Source organism: Nomascus leucogenys, chromosome 18 (genome assembly GCF_006542625.1).
Source record: "Nomascus leucogenys isolate Asia chromosome 18, Asia_NLE_v1, whole genome shotgun sequence".
NCBI classification, from domain to species: Eukaryota; Metazoa; Chordata; class Mammalia; order Primates; family Hylobatidae; genus Nomascus; species Nomascus leucogenys.
Genome location: NC_044398.1, coordinates 50,006,104 through 50,032,359, shown reverse-complemented (window position 1 = coordinate 50,032,359; position 26,256 = coordinate 50,006,104). Strand labels below are relative to the sequence as shown.

General features: G+C 39.2%; 1 protein-coding gene across 7 annotated transcripts in view; it reads right to left on the bottom strand.

Moving 5' to 3' along the window:
* Positions 1 to 26,256, bottom strand: part of ARHGAP12 (Rho GTPase activating protein 12) — a 128,937-nt gene that overhangs the window by 91,517 nt on the left and 11,164 nt on the right. For all 7 annotated transcript variants that reach the window (XM_003276000.3, XM_003276001.3, XM_003276002.3 and 4 more), the window contains exons 2-3: positions 13,094 to 13,132; positions 10,775 to 11,529 (exon numbers count right to left, since the gene is read on the bottom strand). In XM_003276000.3, the coding sequence (XP_003276048.1) occupies positions 10,775 to 11,458 (684 nt within the window). In that variant the 5' untranslated portion in view covers positions 11,459 to 11,529; positions 13,094 to 13,132. The remainder of the gene's footprint in view (positions 1 to 10,774; positions 11,530 to 13,093; positions 13,133 to 26,256) is intronic.

Sequence of the window (26,256 nt, the reverse complement as noted above, 5' to 3'; positions counted from 1 at the left end):
TAAGAGACACTTGTGAAATTCACAGCTCATGACACATACACACTAAAAGGCTAAGATTTAATCCTAACAGAACACTATCCCCTTCCCCACACTTTACCACCACTCCAACAGGCCTCCAGTACATTAACAGTGAACTGAGGGGCACAGGGTGGGAGTTGGGTGGGTGGGGGGCGCCTACCTTAAGTAGATACTAAGGAAAAGCTCTTAGAGACTAAAACACTGATGTCTGAAAAATTTAAAGCCTCTGGTACCTACAACTACAGCGAACATTAAAGGCAATCCAGTTTCTACCCAGATTAACCCAATACCCCACTTCAGATCCTATCACCTGATATAGGATGTCTGGCTCTCAACCAAAAATTGCAAGGCATGCCAAAAGGCAAGAAAAAAACAGTATGAAGAAACAAAGCAAGCATCAGAATCAAACTCAGCTGTGGCACAGACGGAACTATTAGACGGCAAACTGAAAATATCTACTATTAGGCTGGGTGCAGTGGCTCACTCCTGTAATCCCAGCACTCTGGGAGGCCAAGGCAGGCAGATCGCTTGCGCCCAGGAGTTTGAGGCCAGCGTGGGCAACAAGATAAAATCCCATCTCTACAAAAAAAATACAAAAACTAGCCAGGCTTGAGGGCATGAGCCTGCTGTCCCAGCTACTTGAGAGGCTGAAGTGGGAAAATCGCTTGAACCCAGGAGGTCAAGGCTGCAGTGAGCCATGATCGCACCACTGCACTCCTGGGCAAGAGAGCAAACCTTGTCTCAACAACTACAGAATGGGAGATGGGAGAATATATTTGCAAATCATACAGTTGGTAAGTGACCTCTACCTAAACTATATAACGAATTCTTACAACTCAGTAATAAGGCAACACAACTTAAAAATGTGCCAAGAATTTGAATAAACATGTCTCCAAGGAAAATATATAAATAGCAAATGAACATATGAAAAGATGCTCAACGTTATTAATCATGAGGCAAATGCAAATTAAAACCACAATCAGACACTTCCTACTCACTAGAATAACCATAAGCAAAAAGCCAGATAATAAAAAGTATTGACAAGGATGTGGAAAAATTGGAACCCTAATGCATTGCTGGTGGGATGGTCCTGACCTCCTGACCTCGTGATCTGCCCACCTTGGCCTCCCAAAGTGCTGGGACTACAGGCGTGAGCACCGCACCTGGCCCAATTGCATTTTTATATGCAGTCATATGCTGAATAACAACGTTTCAGTAATGGTGGACCACATATACAAACGTGGTCCCATAAGATTATAATACTGTATTTTTGCTGTACCTTTTCTATGTTTAGATACACAAATACTTAGCACTGTGTTATAACTGCCTACAGTATTCAGGACAGTCACATGCTGTACAGGTTTGTAGCCTGGGAGCAATGGGCTACACCACCTAGCCTGGGTGTGCAGGAGGATAGACCATCTAGGTTTGTGTAAGTACACTCTGTGATGTTCCCACAACAATAAAATTGTGTAACAACAACAAACAAAAAAAACACGTCCACAGGCGTTTATAGCAGAATTATTCATACTAGCCAAAAAAGGTGGCAACAATCAAAATGCTCCAAAAGTGGCAGATGGATAAACAATAGAATATTATTCCACCACGAAAAGGAATGCAGTACTGATACATGCTACATACAACATGGCTGAACACTGAAAACATTTAGTCAAGTGCAAGAAAGCAGTCACAAAAGGCCACATAAATATGATTCCACTAAAATAAAAGGTCTAGAATTAGAAAATCTATGGAGATAGAGAATAGATTAATGGTTGCTTGGTGCTGAGGACCATAGACGACAGTAGGGTGATAGCTAAAGGGTACAGAATACTACAAAACTCTAATGAACGTTATCGAAAACAGTCTAAATAAAAGAAGACATAGTCCTTGTCCATGGATTACAAGACTACAGTGTTAAGATGTCAATTCTTTCCAGTTTGATCTGTAGATTCAATCCAATTCCAATCAAAATCCCAACAAACTATTTTGTAGATATGGACAAAGTGAAATGTAAACCTTACATGGAAAAGCAAAAGACTTAGAATAGCCAACACAATACTGAAGTACAACCAAGTAGGAAGACACATATTAGTTACTTTCAACACTTACTATAAAGCTACATTAATCCAGACAGCATGGTATTAGCAAAAGAATGACACAGAGATCAATGGAACAGAATAAAAAGTTCAGAAACATACCCACAAAAATATAGTCACTTGATCTTTGACAAAAGAACGAAGTCAATTCCATGGAGAAAGAAAAGTCTTTTTCAACAAATGGTGGTGAAACAATTAGATGGATATATGCGAAGAAAATGAACCTAAAGACCTTACATCTTTCACAAAAAATTAACTAAAAATGGATCACAGGCCTATATTTAAGGCGAGAAACTAAAAATTCTAGAAGTGAAACATAAAATCTAGGTGACTTTTGGTTTGGCAATGAGTTTTTAGATACAACAGTAAAAATATGATCCATGAGAGAAATAATTGTTTAGTTTTATACTTTATTAAAATTGAAAACTTTCGCTCTACAAAAGTTACTGTTAAGAGAATGAAAAGACAAGCTGCAGACTGGAAGTATTTGTAAAACATATATCTGATTAAGGAATTTACATTCAAAATATACAAGGAACTCTTAAAACTCATCAATAAGAAAACAACCCAATTAAAAACTGACAAAAGACCTGAATAGGCACTTCACCAAAGAAGATATAAAGATGGCAAATAATAAGCATATGAAAAGATGCTCAACATTATTTGTAATTAGGAAATACAAACTAAAACAATGAGATATTTTACATGTATTAAAATGGGTGAAATCCAAAAAACTAGTAATACCAAATGCTGGTGAATATGTGGTACAACTCTCATCCATTGCTGATGAGAATACAAAATAGAAAAACCACTTAGAAAGACAGTTTGACAGTTCCTTAAGCTAAACAGTCATATCATACTAAACAGAGTTAAACATACCATATATCATGTTCTTAAGGATTTACCCATCTGATTTGAATCTGCTCATGAATGTTCATTGCAGTTTTATTAATAACCAACAAAAACTGGAAGCAACCAAGACATCACTCAATAGATAAATAGATAAACTGTGATAGAGCCATACAATTAGATTATACAGCAATAAAAAGAAATGAGCTATCAGGCCATGAGAAGGCATGGATGAATCTTAAATACACACTCCTAAGTGAAAGAAGCCAACCTGAAAAGGCTACCTACTGTGTAATTCCAATTAAAAGACATTCTAGAATAGACAAAACTACAATGAGGGTCAATAGATGAGTGGTTGCCAGAAGTGTGAGGGAAGGAAGGTGAAACACAGAGGATGTTAAGGTAGTAATTACATCCTGTATGGTGCTGTAACTGTGGATACCCAATATTGTGCATTTGTTAAAACCCATTTAAGTTTACCACACAAAGAATGAACCCCAATGTATGCAAGTTTTTTTTTTTTAATGTAGGCATTTGAGGTGGGTCAGGAATTCCAGGACAGAATGCAGACTATGACAAAACAACCTACCTTTATTAAAAATGTACGAAACTGGGCCGGGATCAGCAGCTCAAGCTTGTAATCCCAGCACTTTGAGAGGCTGAGGTGGGCTGATCACTTGAGGTCAGGAGATTGACACTGGCCTTGGCCAACATGGCAAAACCCCGTCTCTACTAAAAATACAAAAAATTAGCTGGGCATGGTTGTGTGCCTGTAATCCCAGCTACTGAGGAGGCTAAGGCGGGAGAATTGCTTGAACCTGGGAGGCAGAGACTACAGTGAGCCAAGATTGCGCCACTGCACTCCAGCCTGGGTGACAGCAAGAATCCGTCTCAAAAAAAAAAGAAAAAGAAACTGGTTGGACTCAGTGGTTCATGCCTGGAATCCCAGCACTTCAGGAGACAGAGGCGGGAGGATCACTTGAGGTCAGGAATTTGAGACCAGCCTGGCCAACATGGTGAAACCCCATCTCTACTAAAAATACAAAAAAATTAGCTGGGAATGGTGGTGGATGCCTGGTCCTAGCTACTCGGGAGGCTGAGGCAGGAGGATCACCTGAGCCTGGGAGGTGGAAGGTTGCAGTGAGGCGAGATCACATCACTGTACTCCAGGCTTGGGTGACAGAGCAAAAACCTGGTCTCAAAAAAAAAAAAAAAAAGAAAGTTTGAAACTACCTCCTTAAACCAGGATGAAGGAAAAGGTGCTAATCTCAAAACCTTTGAAAATGTGTAGAATCTGTAAAACTAAAGTTACTATATTCTAGTACTATAAATACTTTATTCTAGTTGATAAAGTCATAGTCCACAGAGGTACAAGCTAACAATTCTGATGCTCTTGTATGTGCATACCAGAGGCTCTAGGGAAGAATTCCCTCTTTCCTTCTTCCAGCTTCTGGTGGCTGCTGGCATTCCTTGGCTTGTGGTCACATCACTCCTATCTTGAAGGCCAGCATCTTCAAATCTGTTTCTTCTTCACATAGCCTTCTCTGTGTGCAATGCCCTCTACCTCTCTCTTATAAAGACATTTGTGATTACATGGAGGGTTTAGGATAATCTCGTCAAGATCCTTAACTTAATCACAACTGCAAAAACCTCTTTCCCAAATAAGGTAACATTCACAGGTTCCAGGGATTAGGATCTATTATTATCTTTGGTAAGTATTATTCAGCCTACCACAATAGCTAAAACAATTCTGAAAAAGAAGAATAAAGTGAGAGGAATCAGTTTATCTGATTTCGAGACTTATTGTATAGCTGTGGTAAATAAGACTGCATGGTATTAAAGAAAGGACATATATGAATGAAACAGAATAGAGGACCCAGAAATAGACCCACACAAAGGAGCCCAAATTATTTTTAACCAAGGTAGAAGACAATTTATTGGAGGAAACACAGCCTTTTCAACAAATGGTACTATAACAATTAGATATCCAAAGGCAAAAAAAAAAAAAAAAAAAAAGAATCTTGATCTAAGGCTCACACCTTATATAAAATAATATTAAACTCATGGCCAGGCACAGTGACTCATGCCTATAATCCCAACACACTGGGAGGCTGAGGCAAGAGTATCACTTGAGGCCAGGGGTTCAACACTAGCCTGGGCAACACAGTGAAACTCCATCTCTACAAAAAAATTATAAACTAGCTGGGCATGGTGGCACATGCCTGTAGTCGCAACTACTCATGAGGCTGAGAAGATCACTTGAGCTCAGTGGTTCAAGGTTATAATGAGCTACAATCGTGCCACTGTACTCCAGCCTAGGTGACAGACTAAGACCCCATCTCAAAAAAAAAAAAAAATTAAACTCAAAATGGATCACAAATTCAAACATAAAATGTGAAACTATAAACTTAAAAAAAAAATAAAGCATTCAGGGTCTAAGGCTTCTGTGATGGTTAACTGTATGTGTCAAATGGGCTGGGCCACAGTACCCAGATATTTCCATTATTCTGAAAGTTTCTGTGACAATGTTTTTTGGATGAAATTAACACTTTTAAATGTGGACTGAGAGTAAAGCAGACTGCCCCCCAGAATGTGAGTGGGCCTCATCCAATCAAATGAAGGCCTGAATAGAACAACAGACTGACCTACCTCAAGCAAAAAGAAATTCGGCCACCAGACAGCCTATCAATTTGAAGTGCAACATCAGCTCTTCCCTGAGTCTCTAGCCTGCTAGTCCACCCTGCAAATTCTGGACTTCATGCATCACTTAACGACAGAGATATTTTCTGAGAAATGTAACAGTCAATTTCATCTTTGACTTTCACAGAGTGTTCTTACACAAAACGAGATGGTATAGCCTACTACACACCTAAGTTAGATGGTATAGCCTATTGTTCCTAGGCTACAAACTTGTACAACATATTATTGTACTGAATACTGTAGGCAACTGGAACAAAATGGTAAGTATTTGTGTATCTAAACACAGAAATGAACAGTAAGAATACAGTATTATTATCTTCTGGTACCATCGTCATACATGCAGTCCATCATTGACTGAAATGTCATTATGCGGTGCATGACTGTATACACATACACATATACAACCTTGTCAGTTCTATTTCTCTGGAGAAGCCTAATATAGCTAGAGTTGTTATACTTGATATAAAAGCATGATCTATAAAAGGGAAAACGGATAAACTGGAGTTCAACAAAGTTAAAACTAGTTCTTGGACTTAACACAAAACCATGATTCCACACAAGCAAAAACCAGTAAACAAGACTTCATCAAAGTTAAAAACTTGTGCTCTGCAAAGACACTATCAAGAGGATGAAAAGGCAAGCTACATGGTGGGAGAAAATATCTGCAAACCATATATTTGGCAAATGGCTAGTATCTATACTATGTAAAAAAAAAAAACTCTCAAAATTCAACAGTAAAAAAACCAAACAATCCAATTTGAAAATGGGCAAAAGACATGCAGAAACATTTCAATGAAGAGGATATATCAATGGCAAATAAACACATGAAAACATATTCAACATCAGTACCCATTAGAGAAATGCACATCAACATCAAAATGAGATATCATTGCCCACCTATCAGAATGACTAAAATAAAAAAATAGTGACAACACCAAATGCTGGTGAGCACGTGGAGGAACCGGATTACTCATACACTGCTGGTGGGAATTTAAAATGATACAGTCACTCTGTAAAAACACTTGGGACTATTTTCTAAAAACTAACCATCCAACTACTTTATGAACAGCAATTATACTTGTAGGTATTTATCCCAAAGAAATGAAAAGTTATATTCACATAAAAACCTGTACAGAAATGTTGATAGCAGCTTTGTTTGCAACAGCCAAAAACTGGAAACAACCTAGATATTCTTTTATGGATAAATGGTTAGATAAACTATGGTACCTCTATACCATAGAATACTACTCAGCAACAAAAAGAACAAACTATTGATAACACACAGCAGCCTGGGTCAATCTACAGAGTTATACTGAATGAAAGGCCAATCCCCAAAGGTATGATTCCATTTATATAAAATTCTTCAAATGACAAAAGTGTAGCAATGGAAAACAGATGAGTGGTGATCGGGGTTAAGGAGGGTTAAGGTGGGAGGGAATTGGTTATGGCTGTAAAGGGCAACATACAGGATTCCTGTGGTGATGGAAATGCTCAGCATATTAACTGTACCAATATGAAACCCCTGATGGTGAAATTACAGTATAGTTTTGCAAGATGCTACCACTAAAGGTAACTGGATAGAGGGTACAAGAGACCTGTCCAAATTATTATTATTATTTTGAGACAGGGTCTCACTGTTTCCCAAGCTGGAGGTGCAATCTCCGGTCACTGCAACCTCTGCCTCCTGGGCTCAAATGATCCTCCCACCTCGGCCTCCCAAGTAGCTGGGACTATAGGCACATGCCAATACACCCGACTAATTTTTGTATTTTTTGTGGAGACCGGGTTTCGCCATGTTTCTCAATTTAGTCTCGACCTCCTGGGCCCAGGTGATCCTCCCACCTCGGCCTCTCAAAAGTGCTGGGATTACAAGCATGTGCCACCACACCCGGCCTCCAAATTATTTCTTACAACTGCTTATGAATCTACAATTCTCTCAAAATGAAAAGTTTAATTAAAGAAGACTGATCAGTAGTGATATAAGTCAGGAAAACGAAAACCTCCTAAGAAAGACATAGGAGCCGTGGGTGTGATACTGACAAGGAAGGGGCTCGAGACTGGTTACAGAGTGTATACATAAGTAAAAATTCATCAAGCCATACACTGAAAATTACTCTTGCTATGTTTGAATAAAAAATTATTTAAATTTGGCATCTGATTATTAAACTTGTTGGCTGTGATAACTGTATAAATTACATATACAATTTTGTGGGGTTTTTTGGTTCTTGTTTTTTAGAGACGAGATCTCACTATGTCACTCAGGCTGGTCTCAAACTCCTGGTCTCAAGTGATCCTCCCACCACAGCCTCCTGCATAGCTGGGACTACAGGCGCATGCTAAAATTCTTTTAACTGCCTTGTAAATGTATCAACAATGAAACCATGAGTATCTCTAGCAGAAACAGTTTGGGTGGTGTGGTGGAGCCAGAAATCACACCGGAGAGGTTATCAAGTGAGTGGGAAATGAGGAAGTGCAGAAAAGCAAATACGTATCAGTCTTTCCAGGGGTCACCAATAAAGGTAAAGGAAGATAAAAGATGCTCAGAGGGGAAGGTGGAGTTGAAGAAGAGCTTTACTAAGATGAGAAAAACATGAGCAAATGTAAATGCTGAAAACACTTGACAAACAACAAGTCTAAAGCCATATGAGCACAATACTATAATCTTTGGCATAAGGTATGTGAAATGTGGGAAGAGTGAATATGAGGAGAATGCTCTTTGATTGCACAGGAAACACTTGCATTGTACTGGGGGAAAAGAGGACTGTTGATACGGGTGTATTTATAGATCTGATGGTGGAAATATTAACAGAAATAACAACAATAATAATAATGGCAGCTGTATTTTATGGCATACTTATTGTTATAGCCAGTCCCCAAGGAGGCTCCTCAATGATCCTCAAATCCTGATATGCACACCCCTGTGTAGTCTCCTCCCACACAGAACAAGGCTGAACTGCACAATCAATAGGATATGACAGTGGGCAATTTCAAAGATGAGGACTAAAGGACAATGCAGTGTCTACCACGTTCTCTTGCTCCATCTGAAGAAGACTAGAAACAACACACAAGCAGCCATGAAGAGGCCCAACTAGCCCCATATGAGTGAACCATCTTCAGAAGCAGCCCCTCCAGCCCCAGCCTTCATTAGGACTGCAACCTCAGGAGACACCCCTAGCCTTCGGAATCACCCAACTAAGCTACTTCTGATTCAGTGACTCACAGGAACCAAGTGGTAATGTTTACTATTTTAAGCCACTCGAATGGGGGTAGTTTATTAAACATCAATAGATACATAATGCATTTATTATGTGCCTCAAGAACCCTGTGACCCCCATTTTTAAATGAAGGAACTAAAACACACAGAGGTTCAGCAATTTTCCTCAATTATCACACAGATGGCAAGTGATATAGAACCAGATTCCAATCTAAAGCCAGTACTATTAACCATGTGCTCCCCAAAACTGAAGTCGTTTCCATCCCATGGCTTTCATATTTGCTGTAAAGTGGAAGGCAAGGTTATCTTCTCATGAGAGCAGGGGAAAATAAGTGAATCAGAGAACTAAGGAAAATGGAGAAGGTCTGAAACAGCTGCCATGGAGAGTTAGGAAGAGGGCTGGCTGGAGAAATCTAATAGGATTTCCAGACAGTGTTAAGGCCCCAGGAGAAGTTAGGAGCCATGGAACTCCAGGGCAGTGAACTTAAGATGACTGTAACGAAAAAAACATAGGATTGCGCACGTACATAAATATAAAATGTAATTTGAAGTGTGAAATTGTGGTGATGGCTGGATGGAATCCTGTGTCTTTCCTAAGACCCATTAGTTCTCTGAGGAGCTAAACATAGAAAAATTCCAGGAAAGACTATATATTCTATGTCAGAGTATCACATAAAGACTGAACAAAAACTCACTAAGACACACGATGATAAACTGACAGAGCTACTTCACATAGCTTCCTTGATCTCAAACACTAGAAGTTTTTCTAAAGTCTTCCCTTTTTCTTATTTCCATTCCAAAATGTCACAAGAAAAATTACAACCTACAGAAAGAATATACTTCCATGACAATCAGACCACAATTAAGGGCACACCTCACAATTATTCACAGACTTGATGAATAATCTTACAACAGAGCTTCAGGCCAAAAACTCATTAATTTTTAAATTCACTTAAAGTTAGACTTAATACAATCAAGTTTCAATTTCATGTATGTACTTTTAAAATGTCTTCACTTCACTTGAGAAATAAAATGGCATAGATCTAATCTCAAAAGAAAGGTTTAAAACGGAAAAAAAAAAAAAGCCAGGTACAGTGGCACACACCTGTAATCCCAGCTCTCTGGGAGGCCAAGGCAGAAAGATCACTTGAGCCCAGGAAGTGACCAGCCTGGGCAACACAGTGAGACCCTGTCTCTAAAAAAAAAAAAAATTTTTTTTAATTAGCTGGGTGTGGTGGCACACACCTGTAGTACCAGCTACTGGGGAAGTTGAGGTGAGAAGATCACTTGAGCCCAGGAGGTGAAGGCTGCAGTAAGCCATGACTGTTCCACTGTATTACAGCCTGGGTGACAGAGCAAGATCTTGTCTTAAAAAAAAACAGGAACACAGAAAAATTTTTCAGGCTAATACTCAGTGAAATCAAGTGTGGATACTTAGACACTTAAGACAAAAGTTAGCAGTTAATAGTCCAACGACATCTTTCCTCAAATAACCATTATTACCTGAAGACCTCTTGGAAACAAGTCAAAATGGGTACAGGTAAAAAAGAGTAAAAATTTTTTCTATTAGAAGAAATATCATCACTGAGTAAATTAAGTAAATCCCCTCTGCCTTATACATAATCAATAGAGAAAAGGGAAAAAAAAGTTTCCTCACTTAAAGTAGATCTAGTCCTGTCATGGTATAAGAATAATTATGAAAACCAAAAAGTGACCCTTTATGAACTCCACAAGTTATTTCACATATTTTCTAGATCTCTAAATCAGGACAGAACCCATGTACTCTGAAAATACAAAGCAAAACAAGTCTTAACTCTTACAAACATTTCAATTAAAACTATAACTAATATTTTCACTAGGGTGGTACAGTGTTTCCTCATTCTATTTTTAATCTTACCCTTATCTGTTCAGTGGAGCTGCTGCTAAGTTCATCACCAGATTCAGAATCTTGATGTATTCTTTCAGAGCCTTCTCCTGCGGAATCACAAGATTGTTCCTGGGAGAAGCTAGTTTTCTCTACGTCCAAGAACTCTGGACCAGGAAAATGACCAAATGAGCGTGTCCTATTCTGGCTGGAAACTTTAGGAGAATGTGAGTCATTGTTAAACTTTCCATTATTATGGGTCAGGTCCAGGCTTAGGTTGACAGTCTGACCTGGATTATAACTGGGTCCAAAATTCTGATTGGCATCACGAATAAGACCTGTTCCCTGAACAGATGACGATGGCTTTCCGAAACTTGAAAGCTCAGGCAATTTGTTCACATTTTCTGTTGATCTCTGAAGATGCAAACTCTGCATTATTTTCGTGGAGTTATTTGGCAGACCAGCTACCTGCTTAACAGGTGGCATTAGAGCTTTGCGCGTGACCTCCTTCACATACTGGGCTGGCACATAAAATGCTTTGGAGCTTTCATCTGGCTTGACTTGCCACCAGTCATCATTGGTCTTTTTCACCAAGATGTACCGCTCCCCTTGTTTTATCACAATCTTTCTGTCCTTTGCTTCATATTCATAATCATATTCCACCTCAATATACACTTGTCCTGGAATAATCTTCCCACTTCTGTCAGCCATTTTCATTCAATAATATTCACCTCTCAAAAAGGATGCTATACCACATTATGGCTTTATGGCTTGTTGGATGAATAGAGCTGTTTTATTTAAATGGAGAAAGAGAATGAAGAAAAAAGTTAATGCAATCTGGATTTGGTATTTACTCACAAGCATCACACAGTATAGGCCATTTAAAGAACGTTACTTCAAATCTCAAACTCCGAAAAGCAAACGTGTCTATTATCATATGCACTGCCACATTAAAAACACTTTCATTCTCATTGTAATCTACATTTTTCAGTCACTTATGACCAAAACAAAAGCCAATAACTAGAACAGTAAATATACACTAACCAGGTAGACACAAGAGTTGAGAAGAACTTTCCTCCCTTTCATTACTCCCTCAAACCTCCTTCACCTTCTTAGAAAGGCTCACTAATAACTAATATGCATTTACTTTCATTTCTATACCAATTCCAAAATATTTTAGTACCTCCTAGAACGCGGCATTCCGGGTTTTAATGATCACCGCATCCTCATATCACTACAGCATGAGCCAGTTCCCACCTGTTTGGGGATGAATTGTGTTCCCCCCAAAAGACAGTTCAAGTCCTAACCCCAGGATCTGTGAATGTGACTTTATTTATAACAAAGGTCTTTGCAGATGTAATCGAGTTAAGACAAGGTCATATTTGATTAGGGTGGGCCCCAAAATCCAATGACTGGTGCCTTTATAAGGAGAGGGAGATTAAGGACACAGTGGCTTACACCTATAATCCCAACACTTTGGGAGGCTGAGGCAGGTGGATTGCTTGAGCCCAGGAATTTGAGAGCAGCCTGACCAACATGGCAAAATCCTGCCTCTACAAGAATTACAAAAATTAGCTGGGTGTGGTGGCATGCACCTGTAGTCCCAGCTACTTGGGAAGCTGAGGTGGAAGGATCTCTTGAGCCCAGGAGTCTGAAGTTGTGGTGGACCAAGATCACGCCACTGCACTCCAACCTGGGTGACAGAGTGAGACTTTGTCGCAAAATAAAAAGAAAAAAAGGAGAAGGAGATTTACAGAGAGGAAAGCTACAGAGGGAGAAGACCATCTGAAGAGACAGGCAGAAACTGGAGTGGAGTGAAGCAGCTAAAAGCCAAGGAACACCAAGGACTGCTGGCAACCACCAGAAGCCAGGCAGGAGTGAGGAAGGAAGGATTCTCCCGTGGAGCCTTCCGAAGGAGCACGGCCCTGCCAAAACTGATTTTGGACTTCTAGCCTCCAGACCAGTGAGAGAATAAAAGTAACTGTCTGCTGTTTAAGCACCCCAGTTTGTAGTATTTGTTACAGCAGCCCTAGGAAACTAATACATTCAACCCAATGCTCAACGATCCTAAGGCAAACTGAGATTTACCAAAAACGTGTAAACCCAAGGTTCCATAACAACCTACTAATTTTCTATAGCAAACAAGTACTGAGCATATTATTATACACTACAGGTGTAGTAACCATCATTCTCCTGAGGATAACAATCTTCTCTATGACAGGTAACACCTATAAGGCCAGGTGGTAAGTCAATTAGTCACTGATACAATTTTAGTAACTGAAATTTACTTTCTACACAAACTACTTGACTAACAAATTTAATACAATACATTTTCAAAAAGTAAAAAATTACCTTAAAACAAGGAGATCTACACCAGTATCACATTTAAACCTGTAAAAAAATAAATAAGTTCATTAACTCAAACCAAGATCGCTGAAGACTAAGAATATAATGTTGCTTACATTTTTAAAAGCAAAACTTTTTTTGTAACAGCTATAAGGAATCAGGAAAGTTTTATACATCAAGATTGTGGTCAGCACTGCCCTTCAAACACATGCAAACACAACCACCAACAGCCACTGAGGCCGGCTTTACCACTGCCCTCTCCCACTGCACCTCCACACTATCTCAACTTCATTTTGTCCCTTATTTTTAATTATGACAAGCATCTTTCTAAACTTCTGATTATACAAGAAACAACTCCTCTATTATAAAACTGTTAGGACGAAATAACTGTTTTTCAAGTTTATGTATTGAATGGGTAAAGAGAATAAAAACATATGTTAAAAGTTATTAGGTGTCCTAACACATTTGTCCCCTGATTACTTCCTAATTATTTTATTTATTTTTTTATCTTATTTATTTTTTGAGACAGAGTCTCTGTTGCCCAGGCTGGAGTACAATGGCACGATCTTGGCTCACTGCAGGCTCCACCTCCCAGGTTGAAGCAATTCTCCTGCCTCAGCCTCCCAAGCAGCTAGGATTACAGGCATGAGCCACCATGCCCAGCTAATTTTTGCATTTTTATTAGAGACGGGGTTTTGCCATGTTGGCCAGGCTGGTCTCGAACTCCCGACCTCAGATGATCCGCCTGCCTCAGCCTCCCAAAGTGGGGGGATTATAGGCATGAGCCACCGCACCTGGCTATTTATTTTTGAGACACAGTCTCACTCTGTCACGGAGGCTGGAGTGCAGCTGTACAGTTTGGGTCACTGCAACCTCCACCTCCGGGCTCAAGCAATTTTCCCACCTCAGACTCCTGAGTAGCAGGAACTGCAGTTGCACACCACCACACCCTGCTAATTTTTGTATTTTTTTAGAGATGAGGTTCCACCATGTTGCCCAGGTTGGTCTTAAACTCCTGGGCTCATGTGATCCACCCACCTCTGCCTCTCAAAGTACTGGGATTGCAGGCGCGACCACACCCAGCCTACTTACTAATCGTAAAAAGGATAAAATACCTTAACAATGGAGAGATGTGGTGGCATAAGCTTAACCAAATGATCAAACTTAAGAGCACTAATGAGACCTGACAAGATATGCCTCCTATGTGATGCAATAAAACATACACAATGTCACCTACGTTATATTCTTGTCAAAAGCATGTTTCACCTTAAGCAATTATTAGAAAACAATCAAACAAATCCAGAATGTGAGACATTCTATTAGACAACAGACCTGAACTCTTCAAAAAAGTACTGTCAAGGGAGGGGCATTCTTCTAGATTAAAAAAGACTATTGATACATAATAACCAAATCTACTTGGTGGTCCAATAAATACCTCAAAGTTATCATACCCAAAATGTATTCCCATCTCTACCCTACCCGAGCTCTGCCAAATATGCTCACCCCATGGTCTCTCCCATCACAGTAAACAGGAATTCTGACCTTTCAGACACTCAGTCGTTACTTTCAAGCATTACCAGAACACTAGTCACTATGTGCTTTGATCATTTACCTACACAAATTTTTCACAACTTTTCAAAATTTTACCCTGAAATGCTTATCCTTAGGTGATTTTTTTTCCGGGAAAGTAATAAAATAACTTAAGAAATATCTTTGAAGATACAGAGATGAGCGAGTGAATATGCAGCTACTTTTCAAAAGGTTACAGCAGCTCAGACATACTGTAGTTAGACATTTATCCCTAAGAATGGAGAAAAGAAGGATGAAGAATAACAAGTGAGCTGTATGGTTTCACACTAGTGAGAGAGGAATTGTGGGGCTGGAGACAACAATGAGTTAAAGGCCAGTCCACGTTCAATCTCTTTCACTGCCAGGCTTTATGACTACACCTTCCCCAGTGACTACAAAGATAAGTATGAAGGAGGAGTTAGGGAGAAAGATAAGGAAGTCGGTTTCACTATGTTCAACATGAGACATCCAATCTAGAGTTTTAGTTAAAGGCAACGAGAAGTAGGAGGGCAAAGGAGATGGATAAGTGGTTAAAAGGTATCTCTATAGAAAAGGTGGTTAGATACCAAGGCAGGTAAAATGAGCAAGAGTGGACACAATGGGATAAAATGTAAGAGCTGAGATAGATTTCCAGTCAATACCAGGGTGAAGGGTGGGGAAACAGGTTGGGAAGCTCCAAGAGAAACTGTTAAAATTATAAACACGCAGAAAGCCATACAGCAGGAACTACATGTTACAATCCAAGGTCTAGGAAGAGCCACATAAAAATGAAAGAAAAAAACTTATTATAAATTATTGATTCAGAAACAATGAAAATATTAACCCCTTGTTAGACGTATAGTTTACAAATATTTTCTCCCATTATATAGGTCATCTCTTCATTCTGTTGACTCTTTCCCTTGCCACGCAGAAGCGTCTCAGTTTGATATAATCCCATGTGTCGGCAGTACACTGAGCTCCACAGAAACAACGCCAGGGCAAGTGTGAGCCAGAAAGGCACTGAGCAACTCTATGCCTTGCTGAGGAAAAATAACTGAACATGGGCAAAGATCCGAAGAAGAGGCAAAATGTCATCATACACATTATTTGTGCAAACTTGCCAGGAGGAGCACAAGAAGCAGCACCCAGATGCTTCAGTCAGCTTCGAAGGGTCTTTCTAAGAAGCGCTCAAAGAGGTGGAAAACCACGTTTGCTAAAGAGAAGGGAAAATGTGAAGACAGGCAAAGGCAAACCTGGCCAATTATGAAAGAGAAATGAAAACCTACATCCCTCCTAAAGGGAAAACAAAATAGAAGTTCAAGGATCCCAATACACCCAAGGGGCCTCCTTTGTTTGGCCTTTTTCTTGTTCTGTTCTGAGTATGGGCCAAAAATCAAAGGTAAACATCCTGGCCTATCCACTGGATATACTGCAAAGAAACTGGGAGAGCTGCAGATGACAAGCAACCTTATGGAAAGATGGCTGTGAAGCTGAAGGAAAAATACAAAAAGGATATTGCTGCATACCAAGCTAAAGGAAAGCCTGATGCTGCAAAAAATAAAAAACAGGAGTCACCAAGGCTGAAAAACAAAAGCAACAAAAAGAAAGATGAGGAAAATGAACAGAATGAGGAAGAGGAGGAAAATAAAGATAAACATGAAGATGATGACAAATCAGTTGGTTCTAGCAGGGTTTTTTTTTTTTTTTTGAAGAAAGAAATGAAATGTAAGGCTGTATAAGATTTGTTTTCGAACTGTAGTGTCTTTTTTTGTACAGTTAATACACTACCAAACATGTCTTTAGATAGCCCTGTCCTGGTGGTATTTTCAATAGCCACTAACTTTCTTGGTATAGTATGGAGGTTGTAAAATGGCATGGAAATTTAAAGGTACTTGGTGCACAGCACAAATCAGTTACTTATGGAGATAGTAGTTTCTTCATCTTCAGTTGTCTCTATGCAGTTTACATGAAATAATTGTTCTGTTAACTAAATACCACTCTGTAATTGCAAAAACAAAAGCTGCAGTTGTTTGTTAAAATTCTGAATGCTTCTAATACAATTTTTTATTAAGAAAATAATAATAATGCCATTTGCTATTTTTGCTTTCGTTGCCTATGCTTTAGAGGTCATATCCAAAAGTCCTTGCCCAGACTAATATCATGAAGCATTTCCCCTATGTTTTCTTTCTATAGTAGGTTCATAGTTTCAGGTTTTATATTTAATTCTCTAATTAAATATAAAATGACTGCTTTATATGGTGAGAGATAATCTAGCTTCATTCCTCTGCATGTCGCTATACGTCTGACAAGGGGCTAACATCCAAAAAGGAAAAGGAATCAAATAACTCAATAGCAAAAAAAATAATAATAATCCAATTTAACAATAGGCAAAAGCCCCAAATAAATGTTCTTCAAAAGAAGACACACAAACAGCCAATAGGTGTAAGAAAAAAATGCTCAACATCACTATCAGGGAAATGCAAATCAAACCCACAATGAGAAAGCACCTCACCCCAGTTAGAATGGCTATTATCAAAAAGGCAAAATATAAGCTGGTTAGAATGTGGAGAAAGGGGAACCTTTATATACTGCTGGTGTTAATGAAAATTAGTACAGCCATAATGGAAAACAATATGGAAGTTCCTCAAAACATTAAAAATGGAACTACTATATGATCCACCAATTCCACTACTGGGCATATATTCTAAGGAAATGAAATCAGTATGTGAAGAGATATCTGCACTCCCATGTTTACTGCAGCAGTATTCGAAATAGGCAAGATATAGAATTAATCTAACTGTCCATTAAAGGATAAACGTATATATACATACACACAAACACACAGGATACTACTCAGGCATAAAAAAGAAGGCAGTCTTGCCATTTGCAACAACATGAATGAACCCAGTGGACATTATGTTAAATGAAATAAGCTAGGCACAGAAAGACAAACACCACATGGTCTCACTCATATGTGGAATCTAAAAAAATTGATCTCATAGAAGCTGAGGCCGGGCGCAGTGGCTCATGCCTGTAATCCCAGCACTTTGGGAGACCGGGGCGGGCGGATCACCTGAGGTTGGGAGTTCGAGACCAGCCTGACCAACATGGAGAAACTCCGTCTCCAGTAAAAATACAAAATTAGCCAGGCATGGTGGTGCATGCCTGTAATCTCAGCTACTTGGGAGGCTGAGGCAGGAGAATTGCTTGAACCTGGGAGGCGGAGGTTGTGGTGGGCCAAGATAGCGTCATTGCACTCCAGCCTGGGCAACAACAGTGAAACTCCGTCTCAAAAAAAAAAGTAGTTGAGAGTAAAATGGTGGTAACCAGAGGCTAAGGGCCTAGGGGAGAAATGCTGAGATGTTGGTCAAAGGACATATAATTATAGTCAAATAGGAGGAATAAATTTCAAGAGATCTATTGTACAGCAAGGTGACTACAGTAAATGACAATATACTATATTCTTGAAAACTGTAAAGAGAGTGGATGTGTGCTCTCACCACAAAAATGATAACTATGTGAGGTAATGCATTTGTAAATTAGCTAAATTTAGCCATTCCACTATGCATATATACTTCAAAACATTATATTGTACATGATAAAAAACATACAGTGTTATCAATTTTTTAAAAATGTGCTGAGAATGTGGAAATGGAATCATGAAATAATTTACGTTTAAAAAAATGAAACAAGCTTCACAGAAAGGACAAAAATCAGGTAAATTCTCTGAAAAAAATAATAAAAATGATTATGGGGTAGCACTAAAAATTTAGATCTAGGTAAAATATCTACAAATGTGTGAATAATTTATGCTATTTTTACTTAAAAACATAAGCTGTATTAAAACAAAGGTTTACAGTTTTAATTTTGGGTTGTTTCTTCCTCTGTTCCCAAGACCTGTAGATTCTGTTCTTTAGAGAAAGTTGAACGCTGTTTATCCTGTTACTATAAAGTATTTTGTTAAAAGTTTGCTCAATCAAATACAACGCTGTCCAAACACAACGCTCCTGGAACTGAAATGTATTCTATACTATACCCATCACCACACACCTCCATCCATATTCATCCCACACACTTACAACTACTAAGTACCCAACTCCCAGTATATACAAGGTCTGCATATCTACTGCGTGCTACACCCCGATGCTGCTCTTAGCAATCTCAAAAATGCCCATACAAGCTTTTCATGCCTCTTACCAGTCTTCTTCCTCCTCCCCTTTTCTACGTTTCAACAACCACCCCCCCACACACACACAACACACAGGCCTGCTTATATATTTTACTTCTCTGCCCCCAAGTCAGATTCAAATTTCCTATCACGCTATTTTATAATCTAAAAGCCTCCTCCTTTCTATCTGCCAATTTTTTTAATTTTCTTCTCATTTAAACTACCAAGAAGCCTACCAAAACTTAAACAGTTCAGCAAATGTTGTCTTCCTCCCCCAGGACATCCGTATTAACCAACCAATCTGTTTAAGAGGTATATCAAAAAAAGTAAACAGGCAAACAAAACGTTAAAGAAACACGTTTTTTTTTTTGGAGATGGAGTCTCCCTCTGTCGCCCAGGCTGGAGTGCAGTGGTGCCATCTCGGCTCACTGCAATCTCCACCTCCCAGGTTCAAGCGATTCTCCTGCCTCAGCCTCCCAAGCAGCTGGGACTACAGGTGCCCGCCACCACACCTGGCTAATTTTTGTAGTTTTAGTAGAGATGGGGTTTCACCATGTTGGCCAGGCTGGTCTGGAATTCCTGACCTTGTGATCCGTCTGCCTCGGCCTCCCAAAGTGCTGGGATTACTGGTGTGAGCCACCACGCCCAGCCGAAACATAATGTATCTTAATTAATGAGCTTACAATTTAAGTCCAATCCAGATATGTATAACCTAGTTAGCAATGCTAATATTGTGAACTATAAAATGTTAATATAGCTTCAAACATACAAAATATTAAGAAACTTTACCAGTTTAAGCACTGAACTTGGCATCAAATCCTCCAAGTATTTTTTAAAGTACTTGTTTAAAATTAATAATCCCAGGCCGAGAGCGGTGGCTCACACCTGTAATCCCAGCACTTTGGGAGGCTGAGGCTGGCAGATCATGAGGTCAGTGGATCGAGACCATGCTGGCTAACACGGTGAAACCCCATCTCTACTAAAAATACAAAAAATTAGCCAGGCGTGGTGTCGGGAGCCTGTAGTCCCAGCTACTCGGGAGGCTGAGGCAGGAGAATGGCGTGAACCCAGGAGATGAAGCTTGCAGTGAGCCGAGATCGCGCCACTGCACTCCAGCCTGGGCGACAGAGCAAGACTCTGTCTCAAAAAAAAAAAAAAAAAAAAATTAATAATCCCTAACCAGGCCCCTACTACAGAAATCAATTAATCTTAATGAGCACAACAAAAAAGTAAAGAATAATTCCAGTATTAAGTTCCAGCAGAAGAAACCATTCCATCAAATACTTCTGTTAGTTGTATGCTTAACAAAAATCATAGGCCATTATTAGGCACTTCAGGTTTTTTTCTTAATAAAAATGATCCCTGCTTTATTTAAAAAAAAAAAAAAACAAAAAAAACACAGACTGGGCACGCAGGCTCACGCCTTTGGGAGGCTAATGTGGGAGGATCATTTGAGGCCAGGAGTTTGAGACCAGCCTGGGCAACATAGTAAGACCATGTCTCTACAAAAAATGTTTAAAATAAGAAAAAACAGATGCAGAATATAAGACATTTCTCATCTGAATTTAGGTAGGCTATCAAAGAAGAGAAGTATAATGATTTACATTATAAACCATTCTGGCCATAAAGAAATAGCAAAAACAGAAACAGCAAAAAGGATATAGGAAATAATCGGGCTGGGTGTGGTGGCTCACACCTGTAATCTCAACAATTTGGGAGGTCGAGGCTGGTGGATCACTTGAGGCCAGGAGTCCAAGACCAGCCTGGCCAACATAGTGAAACCCTGTCTCTACTAAAAATACAAAAAAAAAAATAGCTGGGCATAGTGGCACACACCTGTAATCCCAGCTACTCAGGAGGCTGAGGCATGAGAATCCCTTGAACCTGGGAGGCGGAGGTTGCAATGAGCCACTGCACTCCAGCCTAGGCAACAGAGCGATAGAGCAAGACTCTGCCTCAAAAAAAAAAAAAAAAAAAGTAAATAATCGGATAACTGGAAAGCAGGCAGAAATACAATCAAGTGTAAACTGGTAAAGTAAATTCAAAACCAAAATTTAAATCTGAAACAAAAATTAGGAAACAACACCGGAAGCATCTGAGGAAGCAAGCAAGTTTTAACTAAAATGACATCTGCATTGGGTATTTTTAAAAGATTTGTGCCATGAAGCCTTAGAAATAGGGTGGACTTAATGACTTTTTTTTGATTGTCATAGAAATGTAGAGAATGTTATAAGAATGTAGAGAATGTTATAAAAATTATAAAATGATTGTTATAAGAATTTAGAAAATATTCCATTACAGGCCAGGCATGGTGGCTCACACCTATAATCCTAGCACTTTGGGAGGCCAAAGCAAGAGGACTGCTTGAGGACAGGAGTTTAAGACTAGCCTGGGAAACATAGGAACACATTTCCTCTACTTAAAATTTAAAAAAAAAGAAAAAACAAAACAAAACAAAAAACTCCCGTACCATTACCCAAAATCTACTCAATATTAAAAAATAATTTTTTTAAATATAAAAAAGAAAGAAAATATTCCAATTCAAAAAGGAAGAAATATGACCTTTGGTTTGGAATGATACTCCGAATTCGCAATCCTTCAAAGAAAAAATTAAAGTTAACAACTTGTGCTCTGTGAAAGACACTGTTAAAAGAATGAAAACACAAAGAGAAATTATTTGCAAAATACAAGTCTGATTACAGACTTGTATGCAAACTATACAAATAATTCTAAAAACTCAATAAGAACAACTATGTTTTTAAAATGAGCTAAAGACCTGAACAGATACCTCACCAAAAAAAAAAATTATATATATATACACACACACACACACACAGATGGCAAACAAGCACTTTAAAAAACTGCTCAACATCATATCGTTATGGAACTGCAAATTAAAACTACAATGAGATACCACTGCACACCTATTAGAATGGCTAAAATCCAAAAACTAACAATACCAAATACTGGCAAGGATGTAAAACAGGAATTCTCCTTCTTTGCTGGTGGTAATGCAAAATGATACAGCCACCATGGAAGACAGTTTAGCAGTTTGTTACAAAGTTAAACATGCCCTTACCATAGGATCTAGCTATCACATTCCTAGTTATTTACCCAAATGAGAGGAAATCTTATGTCCACAAAAAGTCCTGCATGTAAATGTGTATAGTAGCTTTATTCATAATTGCCCCAAACAGGAAACAACCAAGATGTCCTTCAACAGGAGAAAGGATAAACGAACCATGAGACATCCACGCAATGGACTATTATTCAGTGATAAAAGAAAACGAGGGCTGGGTGCAGTGGCTCATGCCTGTAATTCTAGCACTTGGGGGCCCGAGGCAGGTGGCTCACTTGAGTCCAGGAGTTCAAGACCTGCCTGGACAAAAAAGAAAGACCCTATCTCTACAAAAAAAGTAGAAAAAATATTAGCCAGGAACCTATAGCCCCGCTACTTGGGAGGCTGAGGTGGGAGGATAACTTGATCCCCAGAGGTCGAGGCTGCAGTGAGTCATAATCGTATCACCACACTCTAGCCTGGACAACACAGCAAGACCCTGTATTTAAAAAAAAAGAAAAAGAAAAGAAAACAAAAAAAAATTAGTTATCAAACCATGAAAATATATATTTTAAATATATGTTGCTAATGAAAGAAAGCCAGTATGAAAAAGCCACATACAGAATGATTTCAATTTATGGCATTCTGGAAGTCAAAACCATAGACAGTGATTGCCTGGAGTAGGAGAAGGGGACACAGAATTCCACAGGTGAAGCACAGATGATGCTTTTAAGTCAAACCTATTTTGTATACAGTAATACTATAATGGTAGATATATGACATTATGCGTTTGTCAAAACCCATTGGTCTTTGCAATGAAAAGCGTGAACTTTAAAGTATGCAAATTTAAAAATATCATTGGGCAGGGGCAAGATCCCAGGATGGAAAGCAGATGTGACAAGAATCTAACAGTATTACAAATACATGAAATGACCTCACTGAACACAGTGGGGGGAAAATGCTGACATAAGTTACTTTGGAAATCATGGAAGTCTCTAAGAATACGAGCAGAAGGGGCTGGGGGTGGTTACACCCATAATCCCAGCACTTTGGGAGGCCAAGGCAGGAGGATCACTTAAGACCAGGAGTTTGAGACCAGCCTGGGCAACACAGTAAGGCTGTGTCTCTACCAAAAATTTAAGGATAAATAATTTTTTTTATTTGCAAAAGGAAAAACAGGCAAAAGGAACAGCACAAAAGTTGATAAAGTTCTTTCCCTAGGGGTTCAAGTTAAATATCTTGATACTGCTATACATTTATACTGGAATAAAACAATTAAGTAACTGACGGTGGATAGCAGGTATCAGGTTTCTCAATGTTGGAGTGAAAATTTACAGATAAGCAAGAGAAGGAGACTAGAATGATCCAATGGATTAGACTTGGAAACATTAGTAGGAACTCATTTTCAGTTTACCACAGATAGATAAGTGGTCATATATAGAAATATTACAGATGTGTATATACACTGCTTGATATTATACACACACACATTCCCTGCCTGTCAATAAAAATGACAAGCTAGCAGCAACAAACACACCTAGCACTCAGCTGTGGCTTCTTGCATCATTCTCCCAACAAAAGGACCAGAGGTCTTCGGAGAAATGGCTGATTCCAGGAAAGGGGTAAGAAATATGCAAGATGGGCAGGTACAAGGCATCTTGCAGTGCCACAATGACTTTCCCACGAACTAGATTTTAAGTACTTGATTTAAATGCTTATTACTAGGCAATTGTGTTCTGAACCTAAAACTCAAGTTAAAATTAATGCCATGCATATCTAGCTCATATTCATAACAACATCTTACATTACGCCGTCCCATGTTTAAATAATTTAAACTTACAAATATATTTCTTTTGTTCTTTACCTTTGAACACTGTGTTTACAGCAAATCACAATGCCTGTTTTTCTTATCAAAACATAAATTACAATTATTTTAAAAGTATTAGGGTTCTCCATTATTGAATGGTTTTACATCTTCAAATATTCAAGCATTTTTTTTTTTTTTTGGAGAGGCAGGATCCCGCTCTGTCAATAAGGCCGAAGTGCAGTGGTGCCATCATAGCTCACTGTAGCCTCAACCTCCTTGCCTCAGGCAATCCTCCAGCTCAGTCTCCTGAGTAGCTAGGACCACAGGTGCATGCCACCACGCCCAGTTAAATTTCTAATTTTTTTGGAGAGACAGGGTGTCAGTATTTTGCCAAGGCTGGTCTGGAACTCCTGGCCTCAAGCAATGCTCCCACCTCAGCCACCCAAAGTGCTGGAATTAAAGGCATGAGCCACTGTGCCCAGCCTCAAACTTATCTTTAAATGATCTCTTATACATGGAGATGTAAATGCTGACTCAGATATACAGCAAAGCAGAAAGTGAGGAACCTGTTGTATTTTTTTTTTTTTTAATTCACCAGCATGGGCAACATAGTGAGACCCTATCTTTACAAAAAAATTTAATAAAAAATTAGCTGGACATGGTGGTGCATGCTTGTAGTCCTCAGGAGACTGAGGTGAGAGGATCACTCAAGCCCAGGAGTTCCATAGAGGCTGCAGTGAGCTGTTCATGCATTCCAGCCCGGATGACATAATAAGACCCTGTCTCAAAAAAAAAAAAAAAAAAAATTCACAAACTCAACACTTTATATTAAACAGCCCTGAACAAGCCCTTTCTGATCAAAAAACACCAAAGATTAAGCTGTGTTTTCATCCCTTCACATCTACTTGCACACACTAAGAGAGTGTTAATATACAATGAAAGATACCAAGAAGACAGCCTATACAATAAAAAATCCATAATTAGTTTAAAAAAAATCTAAGGAACAAAAAAAAACATTTTTCTTGAGCCAACAGGTTAACAGCCTTTTCCCTTCAGATTCTATTATTTCATCAAAAGCACCCTATGTCCAAAATAGTTCCACATTATAAGCCTTTAAAACTATCCTTCTAGCCAGGCATGGTGGCTCACACCTGTAATCACAGCACTTTGGGAGGGTGAGGCGGGTGGATCACCTGAGGTCACGAGTTCGAGACCAGCCTGGCCAACACGGTGAAACCCCATCTCAACTAAAAATACAAATATTAGCCGGGCGTGGTGGCACATGCCTGTAATCCTAGCTACTTGGGAAGCTGAGGCAGGAGGATCACTTGAACCTGGGAGATGGAGGTTGCAGCGAGCCAAGATCGTGCCACTGCAGCCTGGGCAACAAGAACGAAACACCATCTCAAAAAAAAAAAAAACAAAAAACAAAAAAAAAAACTATCCTTCTATGACAATCATTCTGTGTCTACATTTTTAAGCTTTCTCTTTACTCCCTTCTAACTGCACTCCAATCAATGCCTTCTTCCTTCTGCACCCCTCAACGCCACAAAGTCCTATATTTTAATTTCTTAATAAGAATTTTCTACAATAATCCATTTTTAAAAGAAGAAGAAATAAATTAACCTTCTTTTTTTTTTTTTTTTTTTTTTGAGACGGAGTCTTGCTCTGTCGCCCAGGCTAGAGCGCAGTGGCACAAATCTCGGCTCACTGCAGCCTCCACCTTCTGAGTTCAATCTCCTGCCTCAGCCTCCTGAGTACCTGGGATTACAGGCGTCCGCCACGGTGCCAGGCTAATTTTTGTATTTTTAGTAGAGATGGGGTTTCACCATGTTGGCCAGGCTGGTCTCGAACTCCTGACCTTGTGATCCACCCACCTTGGCCTCTGAAAGTGCTAGGACCACAGGCATGAGCCACTGCGCCCGGCCAAAAATTAACGTTTTTATAGTTCACATAATTTTTATCTTGCCTCTGGGACATCTCGTCTACTTGATCATGTAGTGACATCACCTCGATTTTCCTTGGGGAAGGCATGCACACCCGTAGTCTTAGTCCATGTAGTTACATAAGTTACATAATAATAAGAAATCAGGCAGGGTGCAGTGGCTCATGCCTGTAATCCCAGCACTTTGGGAGGCTAAGGATGGTGGATCACCTGAGGTCAGGAGTTTGAGACCAGCCTGGCCAACACAGTGAAACCTCGTCTCTACTAAAAATATAAAAATTAGCCAAGCATGGTAGCATGTGACTGTAATCCCAGCTACTCGGGAGACTGAGGCAGGAGAATAGCTTGAACAGGAGGCAGAGGTTGCAGTGAGCCGAGATCGCACCACTGCACTCCAGCACTCCAGTCTGGTCAACAGAGCAAGACTCAGCCTCAAAAAAATAAAAAAGAAAAGAAATCATTACCCTAGTCTTTATAAAAGTTCAATGAAACTTTCGATCTCCTAACAACTTATTCTAGAAGAAAAACATTCATTTCACAACACTACTGGCTACCCAGGTATCTTCTCCTCCCCAACCCATTCAGGTATTCTGAAACTATACACATTACTCTCTTAAAGAAAATCTTATAAATATCACTTACA